At 35.6% G+C, this 26,084-nt stretch overlaps 1 protein-coding gene across 4 annotated transcripts in view; it reads right to left on the bottom strand.

The window, feature by feature from the left end:
- EPHA4 (EPH receptor A4) overlaps window positions 1-26,084 on the bottom strand; it is a 160,939-nt gene that overhangs the window by 92,473 nt on the left and 42,382 nt on the right. For all 4 annotated transcript variants that reach the window (XM_087725490.1, XM_087725492.1, XM_087725491.1 and 1 more), the window contains exon 4: window positions 6,387-6,542. In XM_087725490.1, coding sequence (XP_087581616.1) covers window positions 6,387-6,542 — 156 coding nt within the window. The remainder of the gene's footprint in view (window positions 1-6,386; window positions 6,543-26,084) is intronic.

Here is a 26,084-nt window from a genome sequence, read left to right as displayed (position 1 = left end):
ATCTTCAACTGCATTTTTAATAAGCTCTCTTATACAACCAGAACATTATTCACTTAAGCTTCAATTTATTCTTTCTTCAACTTCCAGCCCCTCAAATTCTTCCAACATCTAACCACATTTCAGTGGGTTTGGAAGTATCTCCTTTTTATTGTGGTAAGACAATTAAATACAGACTAGCTCCTGGCATGTTTAAATGACATGCTTTTTAGAATTTAGCTATTCTCAGCACTGTGAATTGATAATTATGTGGTCAGGGAACTAAACAAAAGAACACTAATGTTTCCTGATAGCTAGGAATTTTAATCCAATCTTTGGAATAGAAATCAAATTTTAAAAAGACGACACACAGACAGCAAGGGAGTATATTTGCAATTTGGAACAGGTTTTGTTGTTTAAATTGAAAGAAAAGGCGTTAGAAAAAAAATGGCATTTAAATATGGTATTATCTAAAACTAAAGTAAAGCTTAAAGAAAGTAAAAAATTTAAATCTTTGAAAAACAAGTGTAGAATCGGAAAAAATCATTTGGTTATATTTACATAATTCACTTAGAAAGAAGAATCCTGAAGAAACCTTGAAGAGAAATCAATGATTTCTACAGTAAAACCAGCTTTCACCAACATAACTATTGTCCAAATTTGTTAGGGCTACATTTTCCAGAACCTCTCTTTTATTAAGCTTTAAGATTTAAACTTTGCTAATAACAACCATGAGGAATCAAAATTGGTCTAAAACCTCAGCTATAGAATAGCCAGTTAGTTTTGATTTAAAAAACAACAACTGAGGCAAATTATACAGTTTTTCATGTGGAAGCTGAAAATCGGAACGATTGGTTATCCTGAAATTGAAGCAGACATGAAAATGCAAAGCTATATACAGATTTTTAGCAAACAGAAAGCTTCCAAAGAAAGATATAGCAAATAATTGTATAGCAATAGGGTACATTGGTTTGGAAGGCAGAATTCCAATTCTATTCTGTTGTCCTTTTTTTATAAATTAAGATAAGAATCTGGATAGAAGATAAAAAGATTCTAATTAAACATTATCAATATGTTACATTTTAAAAAGTGCTAACATCATTGCAAACGCAACTATTAAAATGTTTGCTAGCCACATTCCTGTGTGCCATATAGATAAAAAAATCACAATCAATCAGAATATAAACATAAATGTACATTTGATTAATTTTAAAAAATATGCTCAATTAACCAATTAGGTAGGATCAAATAATGATTCTGTATCCTTAAATCATTATATGAAGTCTTACAGATTTGTTCAAACATCTTGGTAACCATTACTGCTAAACTATTTTTTCCCAAAAAATGACAGTGACAGTCAACAACACTATCAACCACAATGTGAAAAAGTCAAATAGTTCATCCTTTTTTTAGGACCTTGAAGGTATACAATAAGGCTACACTTTTGATTTTAGAAAACTGACATTGAAACAGAAATGAAAGGGAAAAAAATTATTGTTAAAAGTCATTTTTTTAAATTTATTTAAAGGCAACTGTAACTTTGCAGACAGCAAGGCAATTTTTAAGCATGATCACTGTTAGCAGTTTTAGTAAAGCTAATACTTGCAAACTGAAAAATTCCAGGCAATCATAAGATGGTGGTATAAAGAAAAATAAATGTTTTAATACCCCTTAGTGGTTGTCTGGATTTCTGTAACTAAAGAAAATGAACTAAGGAAAGAGGATGTGGAAGTTACTCAGACAAAGTAGCAAAATGCAATAATGAAGTGAAAGAGGCAATGCATAAGAGAAAATGTATATTAGAAAATAATTTCTACAAAAGATGAAATGAGAGACTGTATGTGGAAGAAAAAGTTCTTTATAAACTTAACAGTTAAGTTGAAAGTGATTAAAAAACAGCAAGACAGTGGGGAAACATTAAAAAAATTGGATTTTAATGGAAACAAAGTTGTTTGAAAGTGAATTAAGAAAATTAAATAAGAAGCTTCCAGCAGAGTGAAGTAAAAATACCAATACCGTGTTTCCCCAAAATTAAGACAGGGTCTTATTTTCTTTTGACAGCTCCCCGAAATTAGCACTTGGCCTTATTTTGGGAAAGGTCCTATTATTTTTGAGGTGTAGGAAGCGTCGAGCATGGTCACCTCATGGTTGCTGCTGTGTTGCAATATTTTTGGAGAAGGCTTATTTTCAAGAGAGGGCTTATTTTAGTGCATGCGCTCAAAAGCCCAATTGGGCTTATTATCTGGCGAGGTCTTACTTTCAGGAGTAATAATTTTAGAAATCAATTTTGATCAAAACTAAAAGGTGAAATAAACCCTATGAATGTTAGTGTGAAGAACAAAAGCTTGATTAAAAACTGAAAAAATGCTATTACTTTTTCTAAATAGAGAAAAAGGTAAGAGTGAATGCCTAAACTACAGGAGGTAGAAAGGTGTTTGGCAAAATTCTGATTAATGTGTATGAGAAGAGGCCATAAGCAGAGGTTGAGCAGGGAGGTGTGCTGAATAGTTTTTGCTCTTTAGCAGATTACTTAGAGTTATATAAATGTGAAAAAGTTTATTGTATGTTTGTTCATTTAGGAAAGGATGTGATATGGCATGAATTATGAGGTAATTTGAGCAATTATGGGATTTAAGGTTGATTGCTAAATGTAATGAGAGGGATAGATAATCAAAATAAAGAATTCATAAGAATAGATTAATGCTCAAGTGAATGATTCAACATAAGATAGAATGGGTGATGTCCATTCACTGCTTACTGAGTTTACAGATAAATACGTAAGGCGTCTTTGTGGTGATTTTAAAGATATCTTGGTTGGGTAGTTAGCTTCAATACAGATAATACAAACTGGCTGAAAATGGAACAGCTTGCAGTGAAAATAGAATGTGCAACACAACAAGCATGCATGAGGAAATTAATGTATCAAAGATCAAAGTAGTTGAGTTTGGCAGGGAAAATAGAAGAAAAGATTGCAAAGGATACATTTATAGGAAAAAGATAGAGCAAGTAATGAGTGGACAAATTTTAAGATGTGTAATAGGGAATATAAAGGTCGTTAGTAGCTTGTGATATCTTGTGAAGACTGAATATTGAACGAATGAAAATGGTCTTGTGTAAGAACATGTTTCTGCCCACTTTGTTATATGGTAGTGAGTTCAATATGTCATTAAAAAAAAGTTGAATGCAATGAGAATGTAAGTAGCAGATAGTAAAACAAAAAGAAACAGAATGAAAAATATATGCGCCCTCAATGAATGTAGTTTAGATAAAAATCTGAAAAGAAGTATATTGATTTTAGAATGGTCCTATAAAGGGAATAGAGCAGAGAAACAGAAACCAAATGTATGAAGGAAAAATAAATAAGTTGAGTCAAAGAGAAAGAAAAAAATTGAGAAATATTTGCTAGTTGAAACTTATGGGATTCTGAAAGAGAGGTAGGAAGTTTAAATATGAAAAGACAGTATATGAATCAATAAATGGATGTGATGGAACTAAGTATATATTGCAAAGATAGAATGACATGGGAAAAATATAACTGATGTTATGCAGATTAGATTTTACCCTCCTTTTCCTTATATTCTACCTTTATTCCGTGCCTTAAAAGCACATATTTAACTTCCTTGACTATTCCTACTCTTTTTCAGCATTTTACAAAGTGTTGATTACTCCAATAATAAGCATGACAGATGTGTCTTCCTGTATATAGTAACTACAGAGAGTATAAGCTGACTCAGTTTCGTCTCTTCTGGAGGACTTCATTTGCTTCCCAAGGAGTAGTGTAGCTATCCTAATGCTGGAGACAGAGGTTAGTCACAGTAGAAAAGCCACATTTTGGAGCACATTGTCATTTCACCTGTAACTTTTACATTTACAAACTTACATTTTCCTACTCTATCCTCTGCAGAAACAGGAGTATGAACGTGTATAGAACTAAAAGTACATCGATGTAAGTCATGGAGGGGAATAGGTAAAAACACACAAACAAACAAACAAAAAGTCCAGTTGCTCAGGATTGAATTGCGCAACATAAACTTGTTTGGATTTGTCCCTTGAACTCTGCTTAGAGAATATTCAGGACATTCAGAGTTAAAGAGAATCCAAGAATATGGATTAATACAGCTAATACAGTTTAATTTGTTCTAATTAAACATCAATCTTGCTTTGACCTTTGTAGTGATCTCAGTACTAAGAAGTACCTCATCCAATTTCCATTTTGGGAAGTATCAGACTAATTAAATTGACTGTTTTATGAACGAAGCAGCTGAATTTTCCCATACAAACAGATGAGCTGAATTTTGTTATACAGAACTGCAGCATCAGTGCTCTTGCTCATAAATTGAGTAGTCCAAGGACAATGAAATCATTGCCCTTGTGACACCAGCATGCTCCAAGTTCCACTTCTCTGCTCTTGCTTGCTACTAGCATTCTTGACAAATTAAGATGTAATCTTCTATCTTGCGACTCAGCATGTATCCTCAAAGTTTGTTCTACTCCCTGAGATTTTAAAGGCAGGAAGACAATCAGAAAGGCAGGCATGTGTATGTGTATCAGGTTTAATTCATTCTAGCAGAGACACTGAACCTTGTGTGAACAGACCTTTTATGGCTGTGAAAAAGAAAGAAAGAAGGAGAAGAGTATACTTTAGGAATGGGAACTTCTGTTACTCCAGATATTAGTGAAGAATTTTCAGAGAGTTAGCTAACACAACGTGATAGGAGTACCAAAGAACTATAGTTCAGCCATTTATAGAGAGCTAATTTCTTTGCCATTGATCTATAAAGAAAAGGAACTCCCATATACTTACTTACCTTTTCAACAAAAAAGAACTATTCTGGAAAATATTTATGATTTTACAGCTCTTGGTATACAAATCTTAATTATTTGTTCATTTAGCATTTTTGAAGTGGCTCAAAACAAGGCAGCTTATGACATATAAAACTTAATATGGATTAGGGTCTTCCTAATTGAAAAAGCTTTCATTAGTAAATACCTACAACACAAACTACCTGATCTACAAATAGTAGATAAGGGCTTTTTATCTATACTTTCAATGAAATATGTCGATTTTCTAAAGCCCCTGACCAGAAGATGGCAACAATGGTATATGCAGCTTAAAATATTGTCACCAATAGGATGACTCAATCCAATCACAGCATCATAACATTTCTGCCACTGCATACTTGCATCCAGCCGTCTCACACAACTATGTAATTTGCATCATTTGCATGATATGATTGTCATACATTTGTCATTATCTGCCCCCTTATCTCTTCTGTGGACAGCATCAGTGAGCAAGAAACTAAACCACATTTAGCACCTAAGTCATCTTTAAAAACCTTAAAATCATAATAGTTAAATGCTGGTGGTACAGTTCTTGGCAATTTTGAAATGGAAAACAGATGAAAACTATAGTCTAGCCACTAGAATCAAAAAGATACTTTGCAAATTGCATACTATGATCCTGCTCCAGTGTGGAAAAAAAAAACATTTACCAGAACTACCTACAAAGACTTCATTTGCTTATTAAAAACATTTATTCTTCACTAAGCTTCTACAGACTTTTAGCCGGTTCATAGCAAACAATAATTATCTTTTTAATTCTAGAAAGATGTTAACAATATAATAAGCTGCATTTCCTGATACCCCTAAATTATTTTAGGCTTGTGACACATTCAAAGATTGCCACCAAATTTTAATTCTTACAATGCCCAAGAAATTAACATAATTGTAACAGAAGAATAATTAATCTATTTGCTATACCAATTTATTCTATTGGTTCAGTCTCTTGCTTCTAGCTTCACCTGTTTTGGGAGTAGTCTTTGGGATGTAATTCATATAGTTCTTGTTCAGGTACCCCTGCCCTACAGGCAGCAACTTTACTGTGTAAAAGTAACTGAGTGAATCAGCTCTTATGTTAAAACAGTGTGTTAACTTTACCCATTAGACAGATTAAGCAGCCAGACAAAAACCAATTTAGAGCTACTACAAATCAACTTTACACGATTGTTTTTTCAAGTATCTTCCTCCACCATCACCATTTTCTGTTTCAAGTAAGATCTGCAAGCCTACAATTGCTCCACATTATGCAGCCTTGAGGCGTTTGTATAGTACAGGTACTGGAGTCATAAAAAAAAGTGGAGGGAAATGCTGGAGTTCCTGTTCTCACTGCTGACCTACATATTGTAACTTAATTGCAAACTTCATTTTCTGATGTGTGCCAGGAGAGAGAACCTGGTGCTGACATGCTGTGTTGATTCGTTTAAAAGGGAATTGTTACTGAATGTTCCTGTCACCAACAAGACATCGTTCATAGGAAGATGTTCATCTCTGGGGAGAGTTCCGTGTATAAATTATTGAAAGAGCATAAAAAGAAAGAGATGAAATTTAATAAATGAAGGCATCTGACTTACGAGTGCAGGGCATGGAAGCAGCATCATTTTCTGCTCGGAAAAAGCCTGGATCACAGGTGCAAGAAGTAGAACCTTCCCAGATGGAGAAACTATGGGGTGGGCACTTGGCACAGGCAACATCTGTTGAGAAGGCTTTGTGGTATCCAATCTTGCATGCTTAGAGAGAGGAAAGGGAAAAGAAAGATTAGTTGGATAATAAATGGTTCTTTCATTTATTCATATGAGGATCCATGGACATTTTCAAAAGGAAATGAATAATTACCACTCAACCAGCCAAGTAATGAACTAGTTATCATGTTCTTGATTGCAAGCTGCTCAACTGGGAGATACAATTTTAAATCCAATGAAAGCCTTTTTAACAAGCAGGCTTACAATTACACCTATAATCTTATATGTGTAGAAATCTGGTTGAGGAAAAAAATCTCATTTATTTCCTGCCCACAAATGTGTATTTGAAGCAACTAATTGAGCAGAAATTAAAGATAGAAAAGTATTCAACACTAAAAGCCATTCAAAACAGAGAAAGCTACCTGGAAGGCTTTTATAAATGGCAAAGATCAAAAGAAGAGTGGATGTTTGCCAATATTTATAGCTCACTTTAGTGTTTATAACTTTACCATATGGTCCAGGTATAATGACCTTTTTCAATCAAAGGCATATCTTGAATTTGACTTGAATGTGAAAGACAGACTAGGAAATGGCTGTCATGAAAGAGTTGTCATGCACAAAACAATGAGTAAGTCAGTACATCCCATTTCATTTCATATCCAAGAACACAGAAAAACATAAAATGTCTCATGTTGAACATGAATTGTTTCCAATAGTGGACAACTAAATGTATCTGAGAAATGCACTTATAAGGCAAAAGAAAGTTGCATACACAATCAAAATGGCTCATATCATGGACATAACCTATAGAAAACATAAGATGTAGACATGATAGAGTAAACATTGTGAAATTAAATAGAAAATGCTATCCATCATGGAATTCAAATTTATATCAAATCTACCTGGCCACATCCAATGATTACAGTATTTTTATGTGCCTAATAATTCTCTTGGAAAACAAAATTTATTGCTGTATTTTCCCCCATAATTATTATATATTATTATATATTTTTACAGAACTGATTTTTTCAAATTTTTATATAGTGCAGCTGTTATTGCTTTTTTTACAGAAATGTAGCTGAAGTTACAGCATATATTAAAATTCTAGTAGTCATATATTCAGTCCAAAAATGTATTTTCTACATTTGAATATTGTGGTTTTGAAGTCTGCAGCATGACATTTCCATATAGGCAGTTTGATTCTCAAATTAAACAAAATGACAGAAACCAAAGACGAAATCTGGAAGGAAAAATTTAAGGATGGAAACACTAGCAATCTGAGACCCATTTACTAACTTCTTGCTCTTTCCTCAAAACATCTTCCTTGCGCTTAATATGCTTGAAAAGGTCTGAGTAAAAATAGTGCGAGGAATGTATCCATTTTCACATCGAGCTGAAATGTGCTTTTTTCTGCTTCTCTCATACTATGATACATGCAGATCATGTTAATCCAAAAAAGAAAAATGGAACAAAGCCATTTTTTAACAGAATGTACATTTTACCAAACGTAGGTTTTTCATGCACATTATAGATTAATTTAAGCAGAAACACATTCACGCTCATCTGTGACAAGAGCCCTTAAGTCACTTTGGAGCTTTGCCTGCTGTATTTCAGTCCAAGTGTTTTGAAAGGGCTGGGTCCAGCATTATTATTTTTTCTGGCTCAATAGAATTCACATACCTATTCTTTGGAAAGCATTTGCTTTTTCCTATATATTAATCCCAGTTCATTAATTTTTTAGAACCCAAGAAAGCTCACTTAAACTCTCTCTCTCTCTCCCTCCCTCCCTCCCTCCCTCCGTCTCTCTCTTTCTATCTCTCATGCAGCAGTTTTATTTCAGCTGTAGAAAATCACAAAACCAAATGCACAATATCTTCATTTTCTTTATTCATGAATCCCAGTTCTTGGCATTTTAGTCTATTTGCTAATCCACTACATTAATTCAACGTTTCTTTACATCTTAACAGACTTTTATACCACAATTTAATCTTATTCTTTGAAAGTCCCCCCCCCCTTCTCTTTTTTTGACAGAAAAACAGCTAAGGCCTTTCAAATGAAACAAACTTAAGATATTATACAGTATTTTTGCATGTTAACAAAGTGATAAAAAAGCAAAGCTGCATAGATCCCAATTTCCTGAAATCTTTATTGAACGTTCAAGACAATTCTTCATTCTTTTCTTTTTCTTGGGAGGATTTTCTGGAGAAGACAGTGTGTGAATGGCATCCTTACATGGCTCACAGAAAGATGTATTCTTATACGGATTGCAAAAGATGCCATTGTAAAAAGATTAGGTCACATGAGCAATGCAAACTTTGAATTCAATTCCCTTAGCTTTGCCTTAATTAGTTCTTTCTGTTTGAAAGACACAGAGAGTGAACGGGGCCAAGGGGAAACAATTTTTTATTCAGATCACACACTGACATGACAAGGTTATTGTGGAAATATAATTGTCTTCAGGATTTCATAATGGGACTACTGAATCAGAGAAAAACAAAACCCTAACACCTGTGCAGACTCCCTAATCTCTTCCAGCATATAATTTTATTACACAGAGATTTTTTTCCCCAATAAAACAATTAATGCACTTTACTCTAGGCTACACTGTAGGGCAGTTGTTGGAATTCTGTTGCCTCTTGGGGGAGTCACACATCAACATAATGGCTTCTGTTCAAATATAGTTATACAGATTGATGCTGTGTGACAATATGGGTCTCTTCAGCCAAAGTAGAATATTGGAATTTTATAAGAATATACTTTCCCAATGACTCTAACAAAGTAAGCTATGGCATTTGAACATTGGGATATATCATCACACAGGGATTAAACAGTCATAAAAACAATAGTACACAATTAAAGCAAAGTAATTAAAAAAACAAATGTTACAGAGAATTTGTAGCTGGAGAAGGCTAGCATTAAAAATATCTTTTTTAAAGAGATCTCAAATATAACAGCATTTAAAAGATGACTGTCACTATTGCCTGATTGAAACTGATATATTATAAAGAAAAATGTATTTACATGAAGATATAGACAGGTACTATACATATTTTTGGTGAGCTCTGGTGCCTGTTTGATAAAAATGACATGAAGGGAGATTCAGAAAGATCTGAAAATGCCATGCACGATATGAATAACTGTTAAAAATAATATATATTTGCAAATGAGAAAAAAAATATCAAGTTACCTACTTGCTCTCAATTGTCTGAAGGCAAAAATGCCATCATCATCATCATCATCATCATCATCATCATCATCATCATCATCATCATCATCATCATTATTATACAATTGTATCACAGCGGCCAGTTGTTTTGCCGGATTTGGCATTGGTTACTAGTCGGACCCCACCCAAGGGCGTAGGACGTCGTAACGTATTTTCGTAATATGCATGCAGATCCAAGCAGTGCGGCTTTTTGCATTTGACTGATGGTGATTTTGTCAACTTTTAATTGTTTTAAAAGTAATTCCACTGCTTTTGGAATAGCACCAAGTGTGCCAATTACCACTGGAATTACCACTGCTGGTTTGTGCCATAGTCGTTGAATTTCGATTTTTAAGTCCTGGTATTTTGCGATTTTTTCATGTTCCTTCTCGACCCTGCTATCACCTGGTATTGCGATGTCTATGATTGTGACCTTATTTTTCTCAACCAGTGTGATGTCTGGTGTATTATGCGCCAGTATTTTGTCCATTTCTATACGGAAGTCCCATCTGATTTTCGGTGACTTTTTTAGGCTGATGTTCCCACCAGTTTGTTGCTGTTTTAATATTATAATTTTTGCACAAATTCCAATGGATCATTTGTGCTACTGAATTGTGCCGCAATTTATTGTTGTTGTTGTTGTTGTTGTTGTTGTAAATCTTTGGTGAGATTCACAGCCTTTGGGGCTGGTTGGTAGCTCATCAGCTTGAGTCCTAACCAAGGACCTAGGAACTATTAAGGTAACATCAGAGGATATAAGCTGTTCCAAGCAGGGTGCTTTTTGTAGAGTCAGAATGTTTAAGTCCGATAAATTTAGAATTTCCAAATAGCTAGGTAGCCCTTTAGGTATTGCTCCAAGGGCTCCAATTACAATTGGGACAGCACACAATTTCTTTTTCCACAGTTACTCAACTTCAGTTTGCAAGTCCCTGAACTTTGTGATTTTTTCTTGCTGTTTACCTTCAATTTGCACATCACTATTATTACCATTTTAACGACCAAAATCTATTTGGCACTGTGTTGCTGAATTTTAGTTTGATCATCTTTTTTTTTTACAATATCAATAGTACCTCTTTTTTCTTCCCTTTTTTGACAGATTCTCAAATTATAACAAACTCACATCTGCCACCCCCACAAGCTGACAGCTTCTTCTTACTTCAGGGGATTTTTTTTTTGGCTCTCAACAAATTTACTGGGTGTTAATTATACAACTCAATTATTTGTTTCACTGCACCATGACCTCTCTCAGCAAATATACAGCAATTTTGAATCCAAAAATTGATCAGAGGTTTGTTTTTTTTGACAAGCCATCTCAGGCCAGGCTCTTTTGACCTAAAGCCACTAATCTCTACCTCAAACAAAATTACAGGATTTTCTTTCACTATCCTTCATCTCATCTTGAATTCCATGACTTTTATTTCCTAGTTCACTGGTAGCATACAGATAATTTGGGAACATATTTTAATTTAACTTAAACTTTTGTCATGATTTTTAACAGGGAAAAATGATGCATCATAGGAAAACAAAGGACCTCACATGAACTATCTTATTGAAGGAATCCAGAATCCAGGACTCATGATTCCTGAAGGAATGACATTTGAAAAAGCTGTGATTCTTCAGTGCTACTGGCTTCTGCTGTGCTGATTTTCAACATTCCCTGATAGTTTCCCAAACAATTTCCTAATCCCTCACTCCTTCCCCCACACCGCAGCAGCTATTTATCTGGAGGAAGGAAAAAGAAAAGAAGGGAAAGTAAAGAGAAAGGAACATGGAAGAAGAAACTTGCACACATTTTTTCTGACTCATGCTGTCCTCACACACAGTCCCCTAACATGTTCTGCTCCCCTATGCACCCTACCTAACACACACAACATCTCTCATGCCTCATTCCCAATCTATGCTGCCTGACTGTGCACCAGTGGTGGATTTCAAAAATTTCTAGAACCTCTTCTGTAGGTGTGGCCTGTTTTGTGGGATGGCTTGGCGGTCATGTGACCAGGTGGGGAGTGGCTTGGACTGACTAGGTGGGAGTGGCTTGGCAGTCATGTGACTGGGTGGGCATGGCCAACTTGCAAAATGTGGAATGCAAAAATAACACCTACTACTCCCTTGCAAGGGGAGCGAAGGAAACCACCTGGGTCTCTGCTCCCCACTTCACCTGTCTGGAGCTGCTGAAAGCTTTAGACTCTGGCAGCAGTGCTGATTTCCCACCACTTCAGCATCCCTGCAAGGCAACTCCACATTCTCCCTTTTCTTCGCCCCTTCTCCCTTCAAAAGCTGTGAGGGGCTTTCTTAGCGCCAGTTGCCCAGCTAGCATGGCCCCGCGGATGCACCTCCTCCTCCCACTTCCTCCTCCTCCTCCTCCTCACTCCCCAAAGGGTCTTCTCTTCCTTCCCAAAGCTCTGTGGGAGCCGGGCACAAGGGATGGGAGGCTGCTTTTGAAACCATACCTTGGAAAACTTTGCCGGAAAGGGAGGCAGGGATCCAATTGGGGGGGGGAAGCCCTAGAATGCCCCGTGCTTTGCTGGCAGCCACACCTTCTAGGTAAGTTCGGGAAGGTCTTAGGAGGCCGGCCGTGCCACGCAAGCTACCGTCCACAGGTGGTGATGGAATGGGAGGGGGAAGCGAGCAAGTGGGGCGGGGCAGGCGCTCCATGAGGTACGGGTGCAAACTGGTATGGTAATTTGTGGAACCTCTTCTACCAAACTGTTTAGAACCAGCAGGGATCTACCCCTGCTGAGCATCCTCGTGGCATCTCTAGCACAAACACACAACTCTTAACAACCCATATAACACCCTTCATTTACAATCATATATCACTCCTGAATCACAACTCTGCATACCCTTTCTGTCAAGGAAGGAAGGGAGGGAGGGAGGGAGGAAAAGAGGAAGGGAGAGAGGGAGGAAGGGAGGGAGGAAATTTTCTGATACTCCCTGTCATCTTCCCATAACTAAATTCAATGAGATCGTAACAGAAAGTCAGAAGTTGCTCCTGCTTCCATTGTTTTGTTTGGCTTTGCTTTTTTTTGCCTACCAGTGGTCATTATGTTTTTCTGTTTAGGTAAGGAAATATATTTGAAACTTTGACACAATAGGACACAGGTTGTCTAGTGAATTTATAAGAGACTTGTAAAAATTACATTTTTCTGGTTCCAGCTAATTTTTCAGTGCATTGTCTTAAGGGCCATATAGCTCCTTAGTAGCCAAAAGGGAATAAATAAAATGGGTCTTTCTTTGAGTTGTTATTTGCAACCTATAGAATTCAGGTCAGTGTATGAAGTAGCCGTGAAAAGCAGCTGCCTTTGTTTAGCAGTTTTATTGATCTGTATTTTATAGTCTTTGCCTCAGAATCTCAATAAATTACAAGGTATTTGATAACATCAAGAACTATTTTATTACTAAATCTATATATAGAGGGGGAAAAACAATTTCTCCGTATTCTAGTAATTTTTCTCATTTGCTAAGGAAATTTAATCTTGATATATATCTTTTGTGGGAATAAATCCACCGAAACATAATATTGCATAATTAAGGAACACTGTTGTCATAGATGTTCATTTTGAACCATAGAGGAAGGAAGGAAGGAAGGAAGGAAGGAAGGAAGGAAGGAAGGAAGGAAGGAAGGAAGGGAACAGGGAAGGAGCAGAGAGATAAATTTTCTTCCTTTGCTCTTTTCCTCCCTCCCTAGAATTCCTGTCCACCAAAATGACAAAACATGCATTATGATGCCACATTCAAACAATACTCAATTATACTTGTGTTTTAATGTTTTCTACATTTTCTACTCCTGCAATTTTAAATAAAATTCTTCCACTATATTCTAAAGAAGCAGAAAGTGATGTTTCTTCTGTGCAAGCAAATAATTTCTCAAAAGTAGGGAATGGGTTTTGTTAGCACACTACTGCTGAAGCCTAAGACTTGGTTGGGTTCACTCTCAAATTGGTTGACCTGGGGTCACCTTCATTTTAAATCCTGGGATTTCTTACATGATTCAGCCATTCAAGTACAACCAGTTCCATTTGATCTATGAAAGGTGGCACCTTTTTAATAGTCAAAAATGTTTTCTTTTCTTCATTTCTCCTGACACCACGAAATATCTCTTTTGTTCTCATGGTTTCGGCTTTTAAATTATCCGTCAGTCACAAGAGGTGGTTCAGATTCTGTTGAAACATGTCATGATTGAACTAAGTAGTGTTCTATGTGATTTCACCACAATCAGAAAAGAAAGGACTCAGAAATCTATGTTAAGTCCTCAGAAATGAAGTGACACAATCACCCCTGGCAGAAGTAAAGCTATGTTTCTGACTAGGATAGCATTGGTAACCCATGGTCCACAAATTCAATGTGACTGAAAGCTTTTCAAACTATGTACCCACTCTTTTGCCTGCTATTAATGAATCTCTTCTTAGGTTCTGGCAACCATTTCCACTTGCATTGTGATTGCTCCTACCATAATCATTGCTTGTTATATGTGGTTGCCATGGTCTACTTATGACATTAAGCAGAGCATGCCTGGGGCAGGAAGATGTTATTCTTTTTTCTGTAATTCTATTTTTTGTTTCTTTCTTCACCAGCTGTAAATTCTGCTGAGATCCCTACCTTGCCTCTTTCTGTCTCACTCATATTTTAGGGAATAAGAAAGAAAGAGAAACTATAGTAGCCAAACAAGCATGGATCTCTATTTTTCACAAAAATGAAAGTAGCACAAGTATAAGGATCAGAACGTTTATGATGAGAAGATTGCTATGAATCAATACTGACACACACCACAAAACTGCTCAGCAATATGTTCCTTAGCAAAGAGGAGAAAAGTAAGATTTGCATATGTAATATTAAAGTATGCTAAAATTATGCTAATTATACTTAGGATCTACTTCAAGTGCACTGACCTTCTACTATTGCTCCAACTTACTTTTTTTTTCATCCAATCGAGTAACATTTAATACTGGTGTCAGCAGCAAGTGATGCTGAGCGAAGAATAATATCTGTACTAGCTTTCCTATTTCAGACTGCCCAAGCTGCTGCTATGCTTATTATAGGCTTCATCTGACTTGGGAAATTTAATTGCTTTTGCAGAAAGCTGTTAAGATTCAGGAAATGAGTCAGCTAGCAAATTTCAGAAAGCTAACCATTAAAAAAAAATCTCAGGGCATCATTTCTCACTTTATTCAAGCAACTAGGGGCAATCTATGATGACATTGTTAAATTGGTACTTTTAAAAACTAGATCAGTGAAGCTTTTGCAGTGACATAGAAAAAAAAGCCAGAGTTTTTATTTGATAAATATTACACTGAGTGGTGAGCTAGAACAGGTCATTATGTATAAAGGATAACAGGAAGATATTCCTTATCTTTTACATGAAACACAAATATGTATAAGGAATTCAATGGCAATTTTAAAATACGAACATACAATGATTTTGGGAGTGACTAAAAAATCCAGTCGGTCAAGAATGTTAATATGGTTGGCCTAGCTGGATAAAATAAGCTCAATTTCTTTTATATGTGTGTAATATTAAAGGCATTTATAAAGGAGCGGGTGGTCAGTTATATGGTTGTTACCGCCACCTTTGGTGTTCACCTCTGAAAGATGTCTGAGAGCAAAGAAGTAACTATATAAGAAATAATTAAACATCGGTAAAGGTGAAGGTTTTCCTCGCACATATGTGCTAGTTGTTCCCAACTCTAGGCAGCGGTGCTCATCTCTGTTTCAAAGCCGAAGAGCCAGCGCTGACTGAAGATATCTCTGTGGTCATGTGGCCGGCATGACTAAATGCCAAAGGCGCATGGAATGCTGTTACCTTCCTATCAAAGGTGGTTCCTATTTTTCTACTTGCATTTTTACATGCTTTCGAACTGTTAGGTTGGCAGAAGCTGGGATAAGTAACGGGACAATTAAACATAAGAAAGCTACAAATCAGGATTTCCCAGTGACCCCATTCTGGGGGTATTTTCAAAAGTCAAATGTATAAAAATATGTTTTATGGCGAATCATTTGTGTTAATGTGTTCAATATTTTCAATATTGAATTTTTTTGCAGAACATATTTTCAACATTTGCAATTTTTAAAAAGTTGTTAAAACTACCTTAGTTGTTACAGTACATAATTTCTTCTGGATGTATTAATATCTTTGAATATAAAAATATATGTAACTGTTCTTAGAAACATTCCCTAATATATTTTCTAAACAGGTATATGCTAAGCATATTATATTGTGACAAATTATATTATCAGCATATATCAGTCCATTGCAGCATGACACCTTCTTCATTTATGGACTGTAATGTAGCATGCTGATTCAAAACAAGTTAGTAATATACTGTATGGACGGTTTGGGATTTTTAATTTTTTTCAATTAGACCTGAAAAAAAGCAATCATGAAATCAGACATTAAGTTGTATTCTGTGCCCAAGGGAGTATTAAAATATGAGTCTGTCTAATCCTAGTCTAGCACCTTAATCATAATATATAAGCATTTTTTAAAGAAATGCTCCATTTTCCAAATACGTTTTATATGCATTCTGAGTATAATAACAGATATTTTAATAGAGTCTATTCAAGTTGCTGATCCAAACTGTTTTAAGTCCTTGTTTAGTTTGTTCTGAAAAGTGCAGGGGACATCTTTTTCATGCTTAATATCGCCTACTAGCTCTGGAATACTCTTCCTAGGAACATTTATCTGGCATTATTATTACTGACTTTTAAGTGCAAGCAACTTTTAAATACTATACAGGTTTCCTCATAATGTTATATTATATTTAGTCCAGGAATATTCTGTAATTTTTGTCATTCTTTAATGGGGGGGAGGGTTATTGATATTATCTGTTGATGTGCTTTTAAACTGTGTAACATAAAACCTTTTGAAGACAGTTTAAAGTAGGGGAAATGGATACATAAAGTGTTGTCCCATCTTCCAAATTGCATTCTCCAGTCCCTTATAATTGTTTCCCTGATTCATCTTTCCCATGGATTTTCAACTGAATTGTAGTTCAAACTACGATAGAAAACAGGGAAAAGAGGAATGACAAGTAGGAACAAATTTCTCATCTTCTAATAATTATTAAAATAACTTGTATCAAAACATTGACATATACATTTGTTCAATGGTAACCCAAATATATGCCACCAAGTACATAAAAATGAAGTTAAGAACATATAGGTAATTCTGTGCCTAGGTACATTCATAGTGGGAAGTATAGAAATGAGCAGAGGTCCAGCAGCCAGTGCCAATAACATCAGAATTTAGTGAGGATTAGAAAGTAGCCAATTGGGCAGACTTTACAATCTCTCTTTTTTTCTTAAGCTTACTAATTGTCTGAATCCTTACATAAACAAATCCTAATCCTTGCTTGTAAGCTTCCTTACTCAAATCAGTGAGAGAGTAAAGCAGGCAGGAAGCATTAAAAGCTACTGCAGATCAAGGAGCACAGGAAAATGTTTTATATCAAGCAGGCCATTGGTCCAAGCTGAGGCTCACTTAGGTTGACAGTGGCTCAAAAGATTTCAGACAGGAATCTTTGCCAGCGAAACATGGAAAGGCCAGAGATAGAATTTGGAGCTGTTTGCAGTATTTTGCTCAAAAGCCAAATTGGGCGAAACATATCAAAACAAGATAATGCATGCAAAGCACTCTGAACATCTGAAAACAGCATGTAGGAACAAAGCTTTGTTGTTGTCATTATTTCCATCTCCCCATGTGGTAAATGCAAATGACTTTGAGCTATCTGAAACTATTTTATCACAATTCTATCTTATAACTACTTCATACAAATTAGTGACATTTCCTTTTTCAAAATGCCTTCGTGATCTAACATACAGTTTCTTGGACAAACTGTGTTATGAAAGAACTGAATGTGGGAATAACTATCCTGCACGTACTTTTTTGATTCTATAGTAATGCTGTTGTGGTTAAAAAAAGGAGAGAAATGAGAAGGAGAAGATGAACTGCAATCAGTTACCAAGCATGAAATAGTTTCCATCTCTTGTAACAACCTACTTGTCACTACAGCCATTCCCTTGATATAGAGCTGGTGAGCAAAGGCTACAGGAGTGCCTTTGAGTCCTGAAAATCTTGAGTTCAAGCTTACTTTTCTCTAACCTTAATGTAATAAAGGGGAAAATACTGTTTGTGCTGGAAATAACTATGTTGGCTACATTTAATAAATGTATAGTACCTAAGCTAGGAGTAGGGAATGTGTGCTATTGGTTGCTGAATACAACTTGCAGCGGCTTCAAGCAACATGACCAAGAGACAGGGATACTTCAGTCTAGCAATATCCCACACACTAAATGGTGACAAACCTATTGTTGGGTGTTTTAGCACTGCTCTGCAAATTGGTGAAACAAGTTGTCAGCGCCTCGCCAGGATTTTTATTCCAAAATATCTGAACCCGTACCTCATACAAAACAAAATCTCCCAGGACTCTTTTCCTGCAAGACTGTGGCTTATATATGGCTTCATTTCTTAAGTATTTTACATTCAAAAATTATGGAAAGTCATACAAATGAACATGGGCCTTCTATACCTATTGCAACCCGTATAGTACATTGAATTAGTTTCTATAGCAAATAATAGGTTAAAAAGGATAAATATTTCATCTATAGAAGTTTTGAAAACAAAATGCATTCGAACAGCTTTTGTGTTTTTCCTTTCTTCTTCCTCCTCCTCGTTTCTAAAGAAACAAATGATCACAAATTCTAGTAGGTCAATTCCCCAGCCTTTTCAAGTGTGGCTGATTAAAAGCACCACCCTATGGCAGTTTATTTATTATTTATATATTCAATTTATATTCTGGCTTTCTATTCAAGCAAGTATTCAGGATAGATTTTATTCAGGGGTGACTAGTTTAATCTCAGGTAGACTGGCACATAATTATATCTTTAGGATTTATGATGACATTTGCACAATTATTGATGATCTCATCAAAACTATACCATGAAAACACTGTATTTAAAATGGCCTCACAGACCAGCAACTATCAATTAGCCATAGTTTGGCACATGAATAGTAACCATGATTATGAAAAGTATCATGGGTTCTTTTTTCATTGATTTCTCTCTTTTTTAATATCTTTGAGTCACTAATAACATCTGGAGATTGCATGGACAGGTTTTCTTAGTTTTCTTAGCAAACCTGCTAAAGTGGGTTGCCATTACCTTTTTCCTAAAACTGAGAAAGAGTAGCCCAATCTCTAGCCCAATACTTTAACCACTATACAAATTAATTTCATGGCTTCCTTCTAAATTTAGCATTTAAAAATTGGAAATACTAAAGCCTGGGCCCAAATTAGAAATATAAGATGGCTTGGCACTGCCCATCCTGGAATATTCCTAGGCCATGATATGTTTTTCAAAGGTTGTGTTCCGAGAAGTTTGCTATTACGGGAAAAAGAGATTGTAAGAGAAATTTCAAAATGAATGAGTGTGTAACCTTCCCCAACCATGGGGAGATTGTAATTTTTATCCCCCAAGATTGTAGTAATGACAAAAGTTTTTTCCAGGAACCTCCAGAAATCAAAACCCCAAATCTTGGTTGCTGGAGAACTTAAGAATGTTAATGGCTAGAAAAAATTGAGACCATGTCCTCTAGGTTTCAGCTATATAAAAGCTTCTATGGATGGAGAGCAATGGATTCCCTATCTCTTTCAGAGGGTACAACTTTTAACCGAGGTGTGAATTTACTCTTCTCTTCACTAAAATCTCTCTCCCGCATTCATAATCTCCTTACAGTTCACAGCAAGGACATCAGTCAACAGCCACAGGATTTATTTGTTGACAGAGTATATCTGATATGGAAATTAGAAGCAGTGACACTAGGGATGTTGTTTAACAAAGTGGCTTTCACAAACAATATGCTGTTAAAATGCTCTAAGGTCTTACAAACTACTTGCAGCCCTTTATAACCTCTGAATTCGGTCCCATATATTAATGATAAGATTAAAGCTATCAGTATACAGTCTCAATGTCATAACTTTTATCTAGTTTCAATAAAATGTATTAAGGTTTAATTTTACTGCCATGATTAACACAATGCTCTTGGTGACATCCCAATGGTGCTTAAAAAGGCTTAGCGGAGTGAAGCTTTATTGTACTGGCAAGAAGATAACTTCATACTGGCAAAATTAGCTTTTTGTGTGCAGAAAAAGATCTGGCAGAATATGTATCTGATTTGCCACTGATGACAAACAAATGTGGAGGAAAATTCTGCAGTTGTATAGGCTTGCCCTCCTGCCCACCCCACCAACCAGAGACAGGTTTGTTTCCATTGCTTGTTAATTTGTATAAAGTCCAGGTTATATTCCATGCAAAATAATTCAACTTTCTTGATTTTCTTTTGATGACTACAACACATCATCATGCAGCCACTGCACCAACTTCATTTTGATCATTAAATGTGACATAAACAATTATAGATGAATAATTATAGACATCTAGAGGATAGTGTCTTTTGACCAACTTATCATTTTAGTTAGCATAGTATGTCACATTCATAACCTTGTAATCTGTTCAGATATTTTATATGCATTTTCTATTTTATTTTGGAAGGTGGTGAAAAATGTAGAAATACTCATCCTAATACCCCTTTAGGAAATAAATCATAAACTTCCACCCTGTAACCAATTAACAGCAAGAAATACACAATGCTTAGAGAATTAATTACATTAGGTGGGTGGGATCCAAACGTTTTCTATAGCAGTGGCTTTTGAAATGTAGGAGCATGGCAGATTGGTAAGGCCAGAATTAAATTTGTTACACTAGTGCCTGTGCCTTAATCATCAGATAAAAGAAAGTTTTACTGTAATTTGAAAAACATAAAAAAAAATATTGTTAAAAACAGAGCTCAACATTTGAATAGCAATGTTTATGTAAAGCTGGATAATGAATATTTTTGTAACAATTGTGCAGCCTGGCTCTTGATGTACAAATAGTCCTCACTTAAGCACCAGTCACTTAGTGACCATTCAAAACTATGACATATCCCTTTCACATGGTATTTATAACCCAGTACCAGAGTTTTGTGAATGTTACTGCACCCTAACATCACAGAATGAAATTTTGGGTCTTTGGAAACTAACTCATGTTTATAATTAATTGCAAACACATACAATACATGTCATGATTTATGTTTTGCTGGAAACTAGATTTTTTTGGCTATTTTCCAGCAAAAAATGCACATACGAATACATGTCCTTTGACTCACTTAATGATCATGCAATTTACTTTATGACTGTGATTTTTGCATAATAATGGCACAAAAAAATTGTAAAATTTTAAAATTAATCATATGTTATAATTAATCCATTACGGTTATAAGTCGAGGACTACTTTTAATGAGAAATATCTTCTTGTAGATAATTTTGTGAATTAATTGCCTGATAGAGTGTTTTTCAGTTGGTTAAACTCTTTAAGTTTTATTAAAGACTCTGGCATTTTGTTAGTTACATTTGCTACTTTAATACATGTTCATCTTCTCTTTATTTTTGTTAGGAATAATACTCCCGTAACATCTAGAATACCTGGTACTACTGAGAAGAAAAATGTGCTAACTTAACTGTATACTCCCAAATTCCCAGCTTAAAGATCATCCTATAAAAGTATACAAAGCAACTGAAGTGAGCCACAACCAATGTGCAGCACAATCAAGAGAATCCTTCTGTCAATCATGAAAAAGCTACAAAGGGAAGAGAAACAATACAAGTGGTATGACTCCAGAGGTGATATTCAGCTGGTTCTCTCTGGTTTTGGTGAACCGGTAGCGGCAGCTGCGGAAGGCTCTGCCCACTCACCCCAGCGTAATGCACAAGCATTGAATATGCGCAGAAGGTAGCACCCATGTTCAGAAACAGTGTGTGCGAGCAAAGCACACACACACACACTCACATTTGTAAACCAGTTGGGAAGTAAGTGAATTCCACCGCTGTATGACTCCCTCCATCACTAGCATTTGGGCTGCTCCAAAGAACAAGAAGCATGTCAAAAAATATGAATCCCCATTTAGCACTAGCCAAAAGAATAGATGTATGCTAGGATTTCATTCTGAAAACCTCATTTTACCACATATGGATATTTGTTTTTTAGTGATACAATAACACTAACAAAATCAGTCTTGTTTCATCAAGTGCAAGTGACAATACAAAAAAGGTTCACTTTGGGGGAAATAGATGTTTTGCACTCACAAGATATATAGCTCAGTGTTATCCGGGATATCTTGTTTGTGACTGCTTAGTTCAACAATTAGAAATAAAGTGGGTGCAGGAGAACGTGGTAGATTGTAGGAAAGACCACTTGACGGGGTAGACGTAGGGGTGACATTGTAATATAATTTTAAGCATATTTAATTTGTATCTTAAATTATTGCATTCTATTCTGATTATATTTTAAATTGTATTTTATTCCATTTACATTTTAAATTGTGGTCTGTTTCAATTTCTTTTAAGCTGTAGTTTTTGTCTCTGGAACTTGGTGTTTTGATATGGCCCAAGGGCTAATCAATAAAGATTGATTGAATTAGAAATATATGAGTCATCTGAATGAGAACTCTAAGAAATTATGCCAACATTTCTCCCTTCTTTTCATTTTCTGCAAAGATATGATTTTGAAACTATGGTATCAACATATCTCAGATAAATTTAGACACAGGCTTATACTTTAGCTTCGACAAACAAGCACTTGCATCTAGAGATTATTTTATTAAAATAATGCTGTGTAATATAAACCCCATGCTCACTTTTATGTGTGCAGAAATAGATTATATTTGTAATTATGGATTCAACCTTAATAAAGAGTGCATGACTGTAATCCCCAAGGCAGCAATTCAATTTTCATTCATAGTCTTCAGAAGAAGGATTCTGAAGTTAAATTAATTCAGGATCATTGCTGTGGTGTTTTAATTTGTGAGCTGGCTTGTATTTATGAAAATCTGACATGTTTATGGTCCTAAAAAAACTCAAGTCCATGCTCCATTTCAAACCTCCTAATACATTTTTTCTGATCAGGTATACACAGCAAGATTACTTCATAAAGTATATACTTTTTCTTGCTTGAATCCATGAATTAAAATAGAATTTTATATGAACAAACATAAACTAATGCTACCTATTAAGTAGCAATGTAAAAAATAGCAAAAAGAATAAAAATAATGTTGAAATGAATTAGTTATGATATGTCTGTTGTTAAAATCTTCTCTAAATAGTTCACATTTCTGCATTTTGCAACCAAATAGCAACCACTAGTGGTTCAAGAATATTTGCACATTGTCAATAGAAACAGAATCTTCAGGACTGTTTGCTTGATGGAGATAAATCATATATATTGTATTTCATAATAGGAAGTTTATCTCTGCTTTTGCTAATGCACTCCCCAAGAAGCCTCTTTTGCCATGAGATAGTCATGTACAGCAGTACCACTCCATTCACCTTTGTTAATATAAAGCGAGACTTGGCTGTGCAAATATTTAATGACATCATTCTACTAAATGTGCTCTGTTCTCCATTAATACATGAGTACCTGGATGTTTGCTTTAAAGCTTCACCAGAGAATAATACTTGAGAGGTCTCAGTGTGATAAGCAAATTCTGGCTGTAAATGAAATAAGTCCCGTTTTGGTTCCCAGTTACTTTAAGTCAGAGAGAGGGGGAAGAGAGACGGAGGGAGAGGGAGAGGAAGAGAGAGGGAGAACAATGAAGGTTATTCATGAATAAAAGCAGTTTGGTTGCACTTTCTTATAGGACACAAATCAACTCCTCCTCCCACCAAAAAATAAAAAAATTAAAAGAATCTTTTCACATGGCTGTGGTTCAATATATTTCCACTGCAGGCAGGGCAATTATAAAATTATTTATAATCTGAGAATTCGCAATTCGCAATTTAATGGGTTTATATGCCGCCCAATCCCGGGGGACTCAGGGCGGCTTACAAATACGAATGAAATAAAATAACACACAGGGGGAGAATACAAACAATACAAACAGTATTAAAAACACAACATACATCCGGTTTAATTGGGGGTTGAACCTGATTTGAAACAGCAACCCCAGGCCTGCTGGAAGAGCCAGGTTTTGGTGGCTTTTTGGAAGGCCGCAAGGATGGGAAGGGTCCGGATCTCTGTTGGTAGCTTGTTCCACAGAGCCAGAGCAGCTACAGAAAAGGCTGTCCCCCGAGTGGTCGCCAGTCAGCATTGTCCGGCCGACGGCACCAGGAAGAAGCCTAACCTGTGAGTTCTTATCGGATGTTGGGAGGTGTGTAGCAGAAACAAACAGAAATTCCAACCTTCTATCCATCATGTACAAAGTGTTAAAAAGGCTTAAGTATATACCAACTGCTCTGAAAAAAATTGCTTTTGAGGACAGCCTACATAAATCTTAATAGCAAATTGTTGGTTAACAGGATAATAAACATAAAGAAGTCAAATTCTACTTCAGAATTAACTTTCTGATAGCAATAGCAATAGCAGTAGACTTATATACCGCTTCATAGGCCTTTCAGGCCTCTCTAAGCGGTTTACAGAGAGTCAGCATATTGCCCCCAACAATCTGGGTCCTCATTTTACCCACCTCGGAAGGATGGAAGGCTGAGTCAACCCTGAGCCGGTGAGATTTGAACCGCTGACCTGCTGATCTAGCAGTAGCCTGCAGTGCTGCATTTAACCACTGCGCCACTTGAAGTACATCAACACTTACAAATCAGAGAACTCTATAATCCATAATTGTTGTCCTAGTATGTGCTACCCCTAAAGGAATTATTTTCAGATGATGAATTAAGTAACCTCTTGGCTGGGGAAAAAAAACAAAACATTTTTTCTTGATGTGGTGGAAAGGAAAATAACATAGAGGGTACGTTGTCAACATCTCCCAAGTGGGTTGCTGTTGTATTCCTCTTGTTCTAATATCCTCCTTCTACCATTACCACTATTACTGCCAGGACTGTTACTATTTTTTGCAGCAAATGTATAGAAATATAATTACAGTCACAGTCAGAGGCTCTGAGAGTTGGATATAAGTGACAATTAACAAGGTGTGTCTGAATGTTTAGGTCATGAGAAATGGTGACACATTTGCAATATTTGCCTTGGGTGAGTTGTACATTACAGTGTAGAAGGCAAAGAGGGAGGGGAAATATGTTAATGTTAACTAATTAAAATAAACAGATATAAACATATATAACAAGCCTTTCAGTCTCAGCAGGTAATAAATGAGAAAGCTTGCAGGAAACAGTTCTTTGTGAGGAAACATATCAAGATTAACAACCAACAAATGTGGCCCTCATGTGATGGAATGTGGCTGTAGTCACTGAAGTAGGTCACGTCTCTCTGTATAAATTTAAATATCTTTGATTGCTTTTCTTTAATTAGAAAATCTATTGGAAGACCTCTAACAATTTTGGTTAGTTAAGAAATTGGATGTGGGGAGAATGGAGTCATCTGTGTCAAACCACTATTCTGCTGACACTCACAGTAACACCACAGTCAAGAAGGACTTTAAACAAAAGAGAACCCTGAAATTCTATTATAGAATTCTGTACCTGGATTTCATAATGAGGAAAATATAACACAAACACCAGCATAACTCACTAGCGTTCACTTCACTCAACCATTCTGTCAATAGTAAAAAGCTGTTTTGTTTTGTTTTTCTGAGGCCAGGGATTTTCCATTAATGCAATCTGATTTGCAGCCCTCTCTTTTAGAAAGTGAAGGTGAACATGAGATTGAGGAGAAGGGCTGTCAGTAAAGCTGATAAGGAAGTCTGAATGAAACTCCTCAAGCAGAGCAAGGCAGATGAATAGCTACAAATGGGAAAGCTGAACAAGAAATGGTTAGTGTTTTATTGCTTCAGCGCACATGGAAGAATTCAGAAATGCAGATAGGTGCACATGTGCATATGAGGTGCATGATTCTGCTTCTGTAATGTAAGGTAAAGATTATAAAAATTGACAAAACAAAGTAAACCTTAGGCCCTATGAAAAAATACATGCGTGGATAACATCTTTATTCAACCAGAAATGCACTGCATTTTTAATTTTTAAAATAGAAAAATCAGCTATTGTTTGATTCTTTTTCATATTTAACCAAAATTTAACTTGAAAAATACATAATACTGTAACTACTAAAATAGTGCATTTTTCCTGATACAGAAACCAATATTGTCTAACATGCATAGGACTGTCTATGAACAGTGGTCAGCAAATGAAATACTTGTGATGATATAAACTTATTAATTCTATTACTAATTCACTTATCTCAGACATAAAGAATATAATTGAAAATATATAATTACAGAATTTTGTTTGTCTATCAGATAATTAGCAAAAATTAACAAAAAATTAATGTAATTAGCAAAAACAAAACTGCAGCAACAATGGCAATACAATTGTATGTTTGCACAATTATGT

The sequence above is a fragment of the Thamnophis sirtalis genome, unplaced genomic scaffold (genome assembly GCF_051295495.1).
Source record: "Thamnophis sirtalis isolate CommonGarterSnake01/CBP01778 unplaced genomic scaffold, rThaSir2_p1.2 scaffold_11, whole genome shotgun sequence".
NCBI lineage: Eukaryota > Metazoa > Chordata > Lepidosauria > Squamata > Natricidae > Thamnophis > Thamnophis sirtalis.
Note: the sequence above shows the minus strand (reverse complement) of the source record. Positions and strands in the feature narration are given on the sequence as shown.